This window comes from Anarhichas minor, unplaced genomic scaffold (assembly GCF_050575085.1).
Source record: "Anarhichas minor isolate MPS153535 unplaced genomic scaffold, ASM5057508v1 ptg000015l, whole genome shotgun sequence".
NCBI lineage: Eukaryota > Metazoa > Chordata > Actinopteri > Perciformes > Anarhichadidae > Anarhichas > Anarhichas minor.
In genome coordinates, this window is record NW_027466461.1 from 3,310,001 (window position 1) to 3,324,425 (window position 14,425).

Below are 14,425 nucleotides of genomic sequence, written 5' to 3' on the forward strand. Positions count from 1 at the left end.
CCAATATTGATTGTCACCGAACAGAGCCTGAACGCATCACAATGTAAGTGAACGGAATCTTTGTTCGTTGTCCATTAAACCGGCAACGTCCTAGTTTAGCCTCTCAATAAATCAGTGACAAATATGCATATTTGGTGCATTAATGTTAAACACATCCATGAAGTTTTGAAATATCTTTAACCCTGTTGCATTTGTACATTGTTTACATATGTTTTTTGTTGCTAATTTTACTTAATTACTATTAATAAAGTGATGTTCCTTTTTGATTAAATGTTTGTCAGTGATGTTTCCTGAGCTAGGTTCAATATTTCGTATGCTCAAGGTCACTAAGGGTGCTCGTAAGGACAAATATGCCACTGCTTTGCACCTCTGCATTTTTGGTGTTATATTGCATTTACAGACAGGTGACAAATTAAAGGAAGCATCTAAATAAAATTGGTAACCTAAGAAATGCAGCTACCTTGCTGTCAGACAGCCCCTCCCAACAGGGAACTGAAGGCTCTCTTGAGAGCCAGTACACTCCTTTGACAAAAACAAAAATTCTACCTCACAGAACAGGGAAGTTGCTAGTCTTCCGTTGCCTCGGTCGATTAGTGTTGTTTGGGTTAATGTGTGACTTTGGTGAATATGAAATATCCACCTTGTTTTTGTCAATGGAGTCTGGTGGCTTTGAAGAGAACATAGATAACGGCTTCAGTTCCTCATTAAAAAGGTTTGTCTGACAGCAAGGTAAAGCGGTGAAAATATTGTAAATATAGTGGAGACTTTAACTGATATAGATTTATTATTTAGGTGAGTAAAATACGCTTGGGGCTACCAACCACCATCTACTATAAGTAATACATTGTACCTCATACAACCCCATTTAAAAAATTGGAATTATCCCTTTAATAACACTTATGTTTCATGTTTATCCTTTCATTTGTCACCCACCTGTAGGTTTCTAGGGTGAATAAAAGTGAGACTAGTGTGATCATTGCTTGCAAGTCGATGTGTCCTTGAGCAAGACACTTAACCCCAAAATTGCTCCTGTAGTTGTGCCTACGGTGTAGAAATGTGATAGACTGAATTGTAAGTCGCTTTGGATAAAAGCGTCTGCTAAATGACTGTAATGTAATGAAATATTCCACATTAGACATTGGTCCCTCTATATTGAATTAATGTGTATGCTCTGGTTTACCGGGAACATAAATATCAACATGTTCATTACCAGAGAGAGATCCTGTTAAGATGTTGGGAAACTGGGTGTTACTTAAGGCTCTAGTCTAGGCCATACTGACACGGTTCTAAGTCAATAGTGTTTGGATCTGTGTTACCTGTGTAGCATAAGAAGGCATTTAGCCATGTTTCCGAGCGTATCCCGGTGTCTGGTAGAAAAGTAGAGAATAGCCGAAGGTCCTGGAGGTTAAAGCCCCAATTTAAAGAGTTTGAATCTTTCTGACTTTATGTCCTCACAGTAGAGTCGGGCATTGTTTGACATTTTTTGAACTACAACATGATACCCGGCCTTTGGCAAAGATATCAAAACAATACCTTCACCATACCTTACTTTGAGAAATATAAACATGTTTTCTACAACGCCCTTTTTCATGAACAAAACAAACCAAAGTTCTCAAAGGTTAAATTTCTTAAGAGTTTTGCCTAAATAATACTCTAAAATGAGCAAAAGTTCCATTCACATTAGGAACAGTCTGAACAAAGACAAACAATGTTACGAATCTGACATTTGTGTACTTCAAGTTTTGAAGTTATGAAATATAGAATTACATAAACAATAATGTATTGGACACAAGGCTTGAACAGATTGTAAGATATGTTAACGAGGCTTTTCCACTCTAAAGGGTACAATTTTAAAATAGCACCATTTTAAGGGTACGGCCGGCTGTATTCTGTTTTTCCACAACAAATTCCACAAAAACACAAAAACACAACAACCAACAACCAATGTGTTAGTACTTTCTGACATCTTCCCCCCCCCCGTCTGTGGCTCTCAGCTCTTTGGTTCTGAGACCTAGGAAGGATATACATCAGGCTTTGGATTCATATGCAATACTTGTTAGTTGAATTCATTGTTGCTTTAGGATTTGATGACAATAAGTAAAATACTGTCAGCCTAATCCTTTAATAGTCAATTCAAACAAGCTGTATCAGACACATGTTGGTGCCAGGTCTCAAATGAATGAGTTTACCGTAAAGCCTCTGTATGCAGGCGTCTTCAGTTAATTAGACCTCTTCTCAGGACTGTGTGGGCGTGTATAGATTAATTGAGTGACATCTTCATGAGTCTCCTGTTAGCCTTGTAAACCTTTCAGGGCGGGACAAACCACACCTTTCTTTCATTGTTATTGGTAGATGACAATTTGTGACCTAATAGATTCCCATCAAAGCTCAGGCAGACCTTCAGCCTGAACAGAGGTCTAATTAGCCGTAATGACAGAAAACCTGTGAGGTTTTACAAAGGCTGTTTGGTTGTTACACTAAATTATAGTTCTTTGGGAAACCCATTTTGCAGTATTGTAGTACATATAAATGTGGGCAGAAAAAAAGAAAGGAGCTGAAATGAAATACTCTAAAGATGAGGTGGTATAATTTTTTTCTTTATTTATTACACCAAAATAAAATGTGATTAATTAATCATACAGTAGTTTTGCTGTTTTAACAATGAGCTCTTTAATTAATCTCTAAACAGCTACTCTGAGCCAGTTATGTAGACAATTTTGGCCAATTCACAAGGGAAGTTCCACAACTCCACGTTTCATATTGCAGTCTGACCTCAGAACAAACACTGAACCTTCCTCACAGACCACAGTCACAGGCGGTGTCGGCACTTCATGTAATCCTTGGAAATAAAGTCCCTGTAGTGACAGTGCTCCTCCAGCAGAGGGAGCAGACTGTTCAGGAGAAACACTGGACCTGATGGCAGCGCGTGTGGTTTCCTCTTTTCTGTGGTCTTCAAACTGTAATGAGTATCTGACAGACAGGAACAAGAGAGTGTTAAGCAAATCTTCGCTGCCGCAAGACGCGCACACGCACACACACACACTGCTGTACTGCCTGCGTTGCAGGGACACAGATCAAGTTTCCCTAGAATGACTTCAGCCACATTGTTTTGGAAATGAAAACGATGTCTCATATCCAAACACACCTTTCTTCCTTCTTCTCCATATTGCTCTGTTAGCTACTACGATCCACAAATGGTGACTGGTGTGGATTCTTTTTTGTAATAGCCAGAGTGCAGGATTATTCATTTTTAATATTATTTTCTAGTTGCTAATACACGTTTTTAAAAACTGGCCTCTTGCCGCTATGTTGGCTTCCATTGTTGTTGTAAACTGGTGCCTGTGGTTTTTTATCAGTGCTTATGTAATTATTGATGAGACAATCAATCAATTAGATGTTTGGCCAGGTGGCACGAGTATTAGCCAATTGGTGCATGGGTGTGGCATTTTGAATGATAAACACATGACTTTATGTCAGATTCATGTGTCTTCTGTAGAGAACTGTGCGCAGTGTGCCATGTTGAACTGCAAAATGGGTGCCGAGCAGAAAATGTTTTTTTAAATTGTGCTTTATGTTTCATTTTAGTGTGTTAGCAGTAAAATAAAACAGCCGCACACTCATGCATGACATCTGTTATTGATCTCCTCATCTCATAATTGGGAAAAGTTAACAGGCATATTTACTAAAATATGAAAGAAGCTATAGAGCAGTTTAACGATCTGCCCTCTATACACGACTCTAGTTCAGCTTAGTGAAACTCCTTCTCAACACAAAGGCTCAGCCAAATGAGGTCAGCCAATGAGAATAATGAACGTGGAAGTGGTTCCAGTCTGACATGTGACAATAGTATCAGGAAAGTAAGGGAGGTGTCAATCCTGATGGGCAGGTTACACCTTGCATGGCAGCCTCAGCCATCAGTGTGTTAAAAGTGACATGTAGTGTACAACACTTTGAGTGGTTGGAAGATTAGAAAGGCCTGATATAAATGCAAGTCCATTTACCATTTAAGAGGAACACCTCTTCCTCTTCCCATGTGAAATGAAAGGGTATGTGGTGACCAGTAGTTATTAAAACACATGTATATACAGTCAGGGCCGTAAATATTTGGACTGTGACACAATTTTCTCTAATTCTGCCTCTTTACACGACTCCAATGGATTTGAAAGGAAGTAGTCAATATGTGGTTGAAGAGTAGACTTTCAGCTTTAATTCAATGGATAAAACAAAAATATTACATGAACCGTTATGGAATTATGGCCATTTTTACACAGTCCCTCACATTGTCAGAGGCTCAAAAGTAATTGAACCATTGTCTGACAAAAGGTTTCATGGCCAGGTGTGGTCGGTTCTGTCACTCGTTCATGACAAATGATGCAGATAATAGGATTCAAAATGTTATATCAGCATTTGGTAGCTGGTCCTTGGAACTCTCAGCAGGCGGACCAAAAAGGTGTCGATGCAAGTGAAGGAGGCCATTGTTAGGCTGCAAACACTTAACAAACCATCAGTCAGATAGCAGAAACAGTAGGAATGACCAAATCAACATTCTTAGTACATTCTTAAAAAGAAGGAATTCACTGGCAAGCTCACCAACACCAAGAGGCCCAGAATACCACAGAAGACATCTAAAGTGGATCACAGAATTCTTTCCTTGGTGAAGAAAAACCCTTCATAACATCTACTGAAGTCAAGAAGACTCTGGAGGAGGCAGAGCGTCAATCAAGTCTACAATCAAGAGACGCCTTCAATAATCTAAATACAGAGGGTTTACAACAAGGTGCACATCTTTTCTTCTACATAGTTGTCCTCAGTCTCATCTGCTTAACTTGGTCATGGAGACATCAAGATTTAATTGAGATGGTAAATGAACAGTGAAAACTCATCAGAGCTTAATTTAACATCAGTATTCATAATTACACTTCATGTATACTTCTCCTGATCTTTACCTCCTATAACAAGGTACATAGGGGCATCTCTATAAACACACTATTGTTATATTATGTATGTATATACATATATAAATATGTGTGTGTGTGTTTTATATTATACTACATGTTATTATATGATATATATATATATTATTAGGGGCGACTGTGGCTAAGTAGGCGGTTCGATCCCCGGCTCCGCTAGTCGCACGTTGATGTGTCCTTGAGCAAGACACTTAACCCCAAACATGTCTCCCGTAGCTGTGCCTATGGTGTAGAATGTGATAGAATCTGAATTGTAAGTCGCTTTGGATAGAAGCGTCTGCTAAATGACTGTAATGTATTATATTATACTGAATTGCCTGTGACGGGGACATTAATAAGATGTCCTGACGTGTTTATCAAAGTGTTATTTACTGCTTTTTTTCATGTTGGAATAAATGTTAAATATTTAACTGCAAAGTAGTAATGTGTGTTTGATACCTTAATGTTTTTGCATTAAATCATTCTGGGATGTTTGCTGAAATTGAAAGGATGTGGCACCGCCCTACAGAGAACATGTTCCACCAGCTCCACTGGCCACATTAGACTTTGCCAGAAAACATCTGAACAAGCCTGACCAGTTTGGAAACAAGATCTTTTGGACACATGAAACCAAGATGAACTTGGAGAAGTGTGGAGAAGGAAAGGAACGCTATTTTACACCAAATTAAATTTGCCTGGAGCCACAGAAGCTATTTGATATCACAGTTTATAAAGTTTTATATATAGTTATATTATATATACAAAAACTATAGTTTGTTGTATTTATGAAATTATAGAACAAGAATAAAGACAATTCTTGACATTCTATTGCTATTTTCAGTGACGGTATCACCTCAAACTCCAAGATAAGAGGTGTTCCCTTTGAAAGATTGTCCACTGTGCAAAAAATTAAATAAAAATAACCATTTATTTCCATGTTATTTACTGTCCACGCCTCATGTCCACATTACTCCGTTTCCATTTATAAACGCACATGTTCTGCTATGTTGACACTGAGCGTCCACACTACGCCGGAGTTTCAGAGCACCGATAATGGAGGAGTTTGAAAACTCCGGGTTTGCTTTGTCGTGTAGACAGCGTAAACGCATACATTTGGAAACGATCACGTGTTCACTACTTGATTGGTTCTTAGCAGTCACGACGTGTCCTTCCCTGATTCGTCACGCCCCTATATGTGACCCTTACCCGGAAATTCACAAACAACATTATTGATTACCGATCGACTACCAGGTCAATTCAACATGGAGAACTGATTACAGGCGTTGTCTTTACTAGCAGCTGTTGTCCTGTTAAAGTCTGCATTTTTGCAGAGGAAGCAGCTGTCCACACATAAAATGTAAAGGAACAAAAGCAGTAGTTGCTCTCCAGTAGGACAGACTTCAGCCACCAGCAGAGCTACGAGTGAGAACAGACGACAACAACAAAACGGAGGAAATGTGAGACGTGTGTTGACCATATTTATGACCCATAATCTAGTAAACCATTATGTGTAAGTGTTCATTTTAAAGTAAGTTTGATGTGTGAGAGATAGAACAAGACCTTCAGCGCTGTAACTAAGTCTGAAAAATAAAACTTTCCACGAACTGTGTCTGTTTGAGTTCATAGAGGAAGATTTTAGAGAAGATCTTAAGTATCAAACACGACCTTTCATTATAAAAGACTACTTTATTACTCTGTCGTATTTTTTTAACTAAGCATCCAATCTACTTCCTGTTTGCATCGGCACCCGCATGCCCAGTGGTCGTGAATAGTGGCGTGATATTCGTTTACAGGCGTGTTATTCTGGACGGAGATCATCTAGAAAACGATGCTGAAACGCCGTGTGGACGGAGATCGTTTTTGTTTGTTAAAACCCGTTTTAATACGTATTAGTGTGGATGTAGACTCAGGGAGCCGCAACAGAGGGCTGAAGGGCTGCATGCGGCTCCGAAGCCGCGGGTTGCCGAACCCTGGGCTAGACTATCTGTTCAGATTCAGCTCAATGCTACAAAACGGATTGGAATGCGCCTCCCAGTGCAGATGGATTATGACCCAAAAGATAATGTGAACACAACCCAAGAGCTTCTCAAGGCAAAGAAATGGAATATTCTTCAATTGGTGAAGTCAGTCACCTGATCTCAACCCAAGCGAGCAGGCTTTTCACTTTCTGAAGATAAAACTGAAGGCAGAACCTGCACCACCTGCCATGACAAATTCATTGTACATACATTGGCAATAAACGGTTCCGATTCTGATTCTGAGAAAGACCCACAAATGGGCAGCAGCTGAAGGAGGCTGCAGTAAAAGGTCTGGCAAAGCATCTACAGGGGAAAAAACTCACTGTTTTTGGTGATGTCTATGGTGCCAGACTTCAGGCAATCATTGACTGCAAAGGGTTTTCCTCCAAGTATTACAAATAATGATTATATTCACAATCATGTTAGTTTGTCCAATTACTTCTCTCTGAAAATGTGGGGGACTGTGTAAAAATGGCTGTAATTCCTAAACGGTTATTGTGATATGTTTGTTATATCCATTGAATTAAAGCTGAAAGTCTTCACTTCAACCACATGTTGACTGAGTCATTTAAAGAGGCAACATTAGAAAAATTGTGTCACAGTCCAAATACTTATGGCCCTGACTGCATGTGTGGTTACTTACCTGACATACTTTTAATAATTGTTCCTGACTATATTTGTTTTAATAATAAAGTTTATAAATATACTACTGATGATATACCAAAAAAAGAACATCAGCGAGCAGCGGGTGCTGCCGTGAGCTGCCCCAAAGCACTCACAGGCGGTTACTCTCACAGCAGCCTCGCGCAGCAGTCAGAGAAGAGAGGAGACACACTCTCGGCGTATTCATGTATCTGAACTCTGCAGTTAGTGTATTTATAGGTGTTGAGCCTCATTTTTACACAAAACAAATAATAACCGTAGCTGTGGCGTCATAATGAGGACAGCAGTGAAGGCCCAGGTATAAAATGCACGGCCCGCCACTGGTGCACGGGGATTGTGATGCTGGCAAGTGTATTGTGTGATGCAGCGGCTCATTTCATACTAACTGAACTCTTTATGTTTTGAGAATATTATGTAAACATCCTTTACGGTACTACTGTTTAATTGATCTGTGAGTATAAGTACACACACATTCAAACACCTGCAAATACACGCACGCTCTCAGGACAGACCTCACTCAGTAGAGCCCAGACGTCAGCGTCAGAGTGAACCACCAGGCGTAGTGCTGAGATTGGCTGCATCTCTTCTTCAATCTCACCCTCAGCTATCCCGTCCTTAAATGCACCTGAAACACAAACACGCACAGTAGTGATTTTGCATGTGCACGTGTAAGGGGGAGAGCACAGACATTGTATCTCCTTTTTCAATGTTTAGGTCTAGGGCCAAGGTCTATTCTTTTAAAAATGCATAATTTTGTCATGAATATTCCAATGTTTAAAGGAGCTGTTGGAATCTTCGACATGTGCTGTGAGACAAAGAGAGTCAGGCCTTCCCTTTTGCAAGCAAAGGTTTCATCTTGATTGTAGTTTGATGAGCACCAAACCCCAACTCTGAAGAAGTTCACATAAGGGTGAGTTTCCTCCCCCCAAATGCAACACTGCTCTCATTGGACGAGAGCAGGGATGCCGAGGCGGGACCTCCGGTAAGACGACCCTGCTAACCCAAAAAAATATGCTTTCCTGAGGTTACCTGAACGCACCGCGGCAATCTAATTGGACGAGGGCCAAGACACCCCAGGACCCCTGTGGTTCAGTCACCTTTCTACAAGTTCATTGTGTTTCTTTGTTTTGTGTGCTTAAAGTACTGTTCATTTTTATAACGTGGTGTATGCTTTATGATCACCGACACTGACGATCCCTGAGATTGCTAGTGTTGTGTATAAGTTACTGTGTATTCCATGCTACCGTGATTCGTGTTGAGACAGCCGCAGTGAGTTCGGGAACTGCTTCTCATCAAGTCAAAGGTCAGAATCACGTCTGTGACAAAGAGCCGCTGTTTTTGCTCCTCTGACTGAGAGAACAGTTTTCCGAACTCCAGCGGGGCGCGGACGATCTTAATCTTTGGAGGTTTTATTTTATTTTGGTTGCTTGCTCCCCTCTTTTACTAACACACACACACACATATAGCTTTGAGCTAATGTAGCTACAGGCATGTGTAGACACCGGGTCTCCCTTTTGGCTATCCGCCATTTTAGAGTGTCAAGTCATCTTGTGGTCTCGCGAGAGGCGTCGCCACGTTAGAGACTACGTCATACGTGGTCTGAGCTGTCCCCTCGCTCCTCCCACACACACACACACACACACACACACACACACACACACACACACACACACACACACACACACACACACACACACACACACACACACACACACACACACACACACACACACACACACACACACACACACACACACCCCCCTCTTTCCAATAGTCTGTTGATTTTAGATAGCGTGCTCATAAATGTATAGTTGTTGTTAGTTTAGATATTAGTTGACTAGATCATTATTATTGGAACTTATATATTATATAAATATGTTATATTTTAAAGAGCAGCTGTCTGTGATTACTTTGTGCATGTATTGTGATAATAGCTGATATGTGGTCTGTTGCTCGAACTTAAACCTTCACTTTCACTATGAATGTGTAATAGTACTCAGAATATTGACATTGTGAGTGAACACTAATTATGAGACTTAGTTTATTGTTTGGTTATTGGTCCCTGTACGCAGGGTGGTGCCGTGTTATTATTAATAATCATTAATCATTTTACTGATATTAATAATTCTATTCATGTCAATGATTTAGTTTTCTTTGATGCTGATAACTCAAACACGTTCCTTTTCGTTCCCAACAGGGCTAAATTCAAAATGATTACAGAAAGTATTAATATAGCAGCAAACGACTGTTTGATATGTAAAGATATAGTCAAGTAATGTCAACCTGAGCAGAGAGTGAAGTCATATTACCTCTATGTGTGTTGTAATCTGAGCTACTGATTTTTTTTGTGTAACAAGTGTGTTTTCTTGCCAGAGTCGATTGCGGCTCACGGGTCACACACCAGAAGAGCCGCGGCGGGGCGGGTCCTGTGTGCACAGCTCTATTGGTTGACATGGGCGCCGGAAGGATGTGGGCAGCACGTGGCCCTTACACGGCACTTCTGCATCCAGTGGGAACCCGGCGTTAGTGCATGCGAGTCCCAGTGTGCGTGTCCCACTGGCTAGCTAATCGCCTACGCTGTGCACTGCGTTCACGGCAGTTACCGTTGATGATGCCGTCGTTGTGGAAGCATAGCACCCACCCTCCGTTTCCCCCCATACATTAACTCTGTTTTGATCCTTCAGCACTCTTGCCGTTGTTTTACATTTTTCTTTCTTGAAATGTATTAAATATTCAAAAAGTGTGTAATATGCCAAACCGTAATAAGTGGCGGATTTAAATACGTCATCAGCGGAGTCTTGTGGTTGGTTTGCCCATTCCACGTAAAAGCGCCTTTCGTCAGATAGACGTGACTCTTGGTGCTTGTCCCTGAAATACTACTGCTTTCAGTCACAATACGGCTGTTCCGGTATTTCCCCCAAAATGTTACTCTGTCTTGATGTGGGAAATTGGTAGTACAGATTCCGCTGAATATCGATCCCTGCTCCCATTCACACACTACCCCATGCAGGAAATGTTGCTGAACATTTCCGAGTTGGACTGTATTGTAATGTTCCACTTACAAGTCGGAGACAGGATCCTTGCAAGAGGTTTATTCACAGAAACCGTCACTCTTATTGCCGAGCAACTCTAGCGAACATTATTCGTCGGTTTTTACAGTGTGTTTTACACAACAACAACAACAACTCTCCTTCCGGTTCCGGTCTAACCCCACAATGACTAGCTCCCGACACAGAACAGGGGCGCTACAGTATTATGAATGGGGTTTTAGTCATGGTGGGGAGCAGGTTATATTTCACCAGTCATGCTGTCACTGCAGGCGTTATCTGCTTTCTTTAACAACTGGGTTGTGCAATAACGGACACTTTCCTTTGTGATCAAACAAGCCTCACAACTTCTAATTAGCCTATTCAATAATTCAAGTCCCATTTATCTGCTGAACTGGTGCTTCAGTGTGTGCCTGTGTGTGCTGAATGTATGTTGGTGACATACATGCATGTGTGACACCCAGGGATGATTTATCGGATTATGAATTTAGTTGTTGCATTTACCAATAATGATGAAGCCCTTGTCAGATTCTTTGTAGGAAGAAGACAAACCAGTCCCTAGTCTGTCTTGTGATGATGCCTGAAGGAATAAAATACAACAGATGTCAGGCATGTTTACCACATAAACGTATGAGACAAAAGAACCATTTTCATATCAACATGAATCCAGATATAACACTGACTTTACATTTCTTTGTAAAAACACACTCTGTATACTGACTTAGCTGAATGTTTCTCTGCAGAAGGCAACTAGAAGTGTCTTCCCCAATACATCCAATGAACAGTGTGGGTATTCAGAAACATGACCAACATGACCACAGCTAACTGAATGAGGTTTATTGGTGCCACAATAGTGTATACTGTTTTTATTGCTTTAGCATGTTTGTCACTTTGCATTTGTCTGATGTCGAAAACAAAAGGAGAAAACTAGCCAGACAGCTAACTTTAGCTAACCAGCTAGCTTTGATGGTCCAAATAATTTACCTGTGCACCCAAGCTAAGTGTTTAAACAACCAAATGTGTGCAAATAAGTCTGCAAAGATCCCCAAAATAATCCTGACAAAGGGATACAGCCACTGTATTGAAGGTTACTACATCCACGATGTTGAAGGAATAACTGACACCCCACGTGTTAACATTCCTATTAGACATTAATAAGTAGCTATCTAAGTTACTTTAAGCTGCCATAAGGAATCAATGCCTTGGCTTGCAGTGTTGATATTTCAATTAACTATTTTGTCAGAGAAGACATAACCAGCCTGTATTAGTTTGATAGATTAGTAATATGACAGCTTGCTAATGCTAGCTAGCATATGCTAATTCCAGTGGAAGCCTTCTCTGCTGGCCTCAACAGAATCATAGTTAGTTATAGCTATTTTATAATTTAATATTTTTTCTGAAATATACTACATGTATTATAATTTATAAAAATATTTTTCCCATTATCTTATGTTCTCATTGCACAGCTCATGTCTTCCTCAGTTGCTCTGCTTCCAGCACAGCTTGTTTTAAGGAGAGCTTTTATCCAATCAGATTTCACCTCTATGCTGTCGCTAAGTAAAAACATCTGCCCGAGGCCTTCAGAATTACAAGTGAATCCCTTTGCAGTTTAAGTGAATGGGGACGATATTGTTGATTGTCATAGTTTTCAACCAATCAGATCTTTAGTTTGACATGTTGGGCGTATTCTTTGACATGTCAGAGCTTGTAGCTGGCCGACAAGTACATCAGCATTATGTGCGGCTTGATTGGTCAGTGGGCTAGCATAACATGTTGGGCGGTGACAATCCCGATATCTGCTGCCTCTATCGAGCGGACATTTTCAGCCTCAAACGCTTTAAAACGTATTCAAGAAATACAGCTGGGGAGGCTCGACTGTCTTCACTGGCGTCCATGAATCGAGAAGGACCTCTTGCTGGAGCCGTGTCATTGAACTGTTAAGTGTTAAAGGTAAGTTTAAGTTAAAGTGATCATCTTTGAAGATCAACGTGTTTTCAAGTGGACTCATTTTCCCTCTCGGTGTTGACAGACAAATAAATCCGTCAGTAACAAGAACTAAGGTGCGTGTATTTGCTGGAGGGAGTGATAGCGTTACTACTGTGATAATGTGTCTATGGTGTCGTTTTTATGATATGGTTAATATTGTTCCCTCTGATGTGAATAATATTAGAATTGCCCGTGCTCTTCAGTGTGCGGTGGAATGCGTGTTGTAGCTCCGCAGTGTTGCTGAATTGATTTTGACTATATGCATTAACCGTTAATGAAGCAGCATTCCGTCATGCGCGTATTCATATATCTGCACTCTGCAGTTAGTGCATTTGTAGGTGCTGAGCTTCATCTTTACACAAAAGAAATAATAACCTGTAGCTGTAATGAGGTTATTAGGAGGTGGTTCAACTGTAGTAGGACAGCAGTGAAGGCCCAGGTATAAAATACACAGCCCGCCACTGATATAGAATGCATATTTGAGACTTCTAAACACAATAGATATAGGAGAGGTAAGTTGTGGAACCTATGTGAGATTAAAAACACAAGGTAAGTTTAACATTTTAAAAGCAATCTTCAAAAATGAATAACACTAGACAAACTGGGGAGTCATTTTTTTGTGTTTTATAAATAATCATATTAAACATGTATTTTATTTACTGTATTTTGTAGGGGATCTTGCTAGTATACCAATAATGTTACTGATGGAGGAGCAGTTATGTTGGCTGGGTGCTGGAAGGGGGAGGAACAGTGGTATTGGATAGGTGCTGGATACAAGGTTACAAGGTTATTTTTATTTTCATTTCAGGGTTAGGAGCTGTTATGTTGGCTAGGTGCTGGATGTTGGCTGGGTGCTGGTAAGCGGAGGAGCATTGGATAGACCAAATATTTCCATTGCAACTACTAATGCGTTCAATTGAGCAATGTTGGAGCGGTTTGGGGGTTGCTGGATGTTGAAGCTTGGCTACTGACAACAACTTGCTACAATATGCTGTTTTCGCAGCATATTGGCATGCAATAGAAATTGAGGTCAGTAGAAGACATGACTGTTGATTTTTAAATATCAAAAAATAGATTACATTAGTCATTAGTCATTAAGAATACTTTGACCATCCATACCAGGAGATTGCTGAAACCACAATGAATTAAAGAGATTGTAGAAAAATAATCTAATCTTTCTCAAACTCAACTGCAACAAATCTGAAATACTCATCATCGGCCCTAACTCCCTCACCCGTTCAGCCCAGCCCTTCTCCCTCAACATTGATGGGTCCATCGTCACCCCCTCCACCCAGGTCCGCAACCTCGGTATCATCCTCGACCCCGCCCTCTCTTTTCTACCCCATGCCAACCACATCACCAAGACTGCCTTCTTTCACCTCAGGAACATTGCACGCCTCCGACCCTCCCTGCCCTCTGCCACCACCGAAATTCTCATCCATGCCCTCATAACCTTCAGACTCGACTACTGCTAGAGCATCCTCTACGGTTCTCCCAACAAAATCATCAATAAACTCCAATATGTTCAGAACTCTGCCGGTCGACTGCTCACTTCCACCCGCCGGTATGAACACATCACCCCGGTCCTTCACAACCTCCACTGGCTCCCGGTCAAATACAGAATAGACTTCAAAATACTACTCACCACCTACAAAGCCCTAAACAACCTGGCTCCTCCCTACCTTTCAGACCTCCTCCCCCTCCACGCCCCAACCCGTTGCCTCAGGTCCGCCGGTGCAAACACTCTGAAGACCATCAGGAC

The 14,425-nt window shown here is 40.9% G+C and overlaps 2 protein-coding genes across 5 annotated transcripts in view; one reads left to right on the plus strand and one right to left on the minus strand.

The window, feature by feature from the left end:
- Positions 1 to 271, plus strand: part of LOC142950199 (short coiled-coil protein B-like) — a 6,268-nt gene extending 5,997 nt beyond the window's left edge. For all 4 annotated transcript variants that reach the window (XM_076092109.1, XM_076092111.1, XM_076092112.1 and 1 more), the window contains one exon: positions 1 to 271. This exon is cut by the window's left edge and continues 1,989 nt beyond it. The gene's annotated coding sequence lies outside the window, so the exon portion shown is untranslated.
- Positions 272 to 2,594: 2,323 nt separating this feature from the next.
- The window catches only part of LOC142950201 (alpha-1,3-mannosyl-glycoprotein 4-beta-N-acetylglucosaminyltransferase B), a 61,688-nt gene continuing 49,857 nt past the window's right edge, over positions 2,595 to 14,425 (minus strand). Inside the window, exons 13-15 of the mRNA XM_076092114.1 lie at positions 11,182 to 11,257; positions 8,143 to 8,255; positions 2,595 to 2,970 (exon numbers count right to left, since the gene is read on the minus strand). Coding sequence (XP_075948229.1) covers positions 2,953 to 2,970; positions 8,143 to 8,255; positions 11,182 to 11,257 — 207 coding nt within the window. The 3' untranslated portion in view covers positions 2,595 to 2,952. The remainder of the gene's footprint in view (positions 2,971 to 8,142; positions 8,256 to 11,181; positions 11,258 to 14,425) is intronic.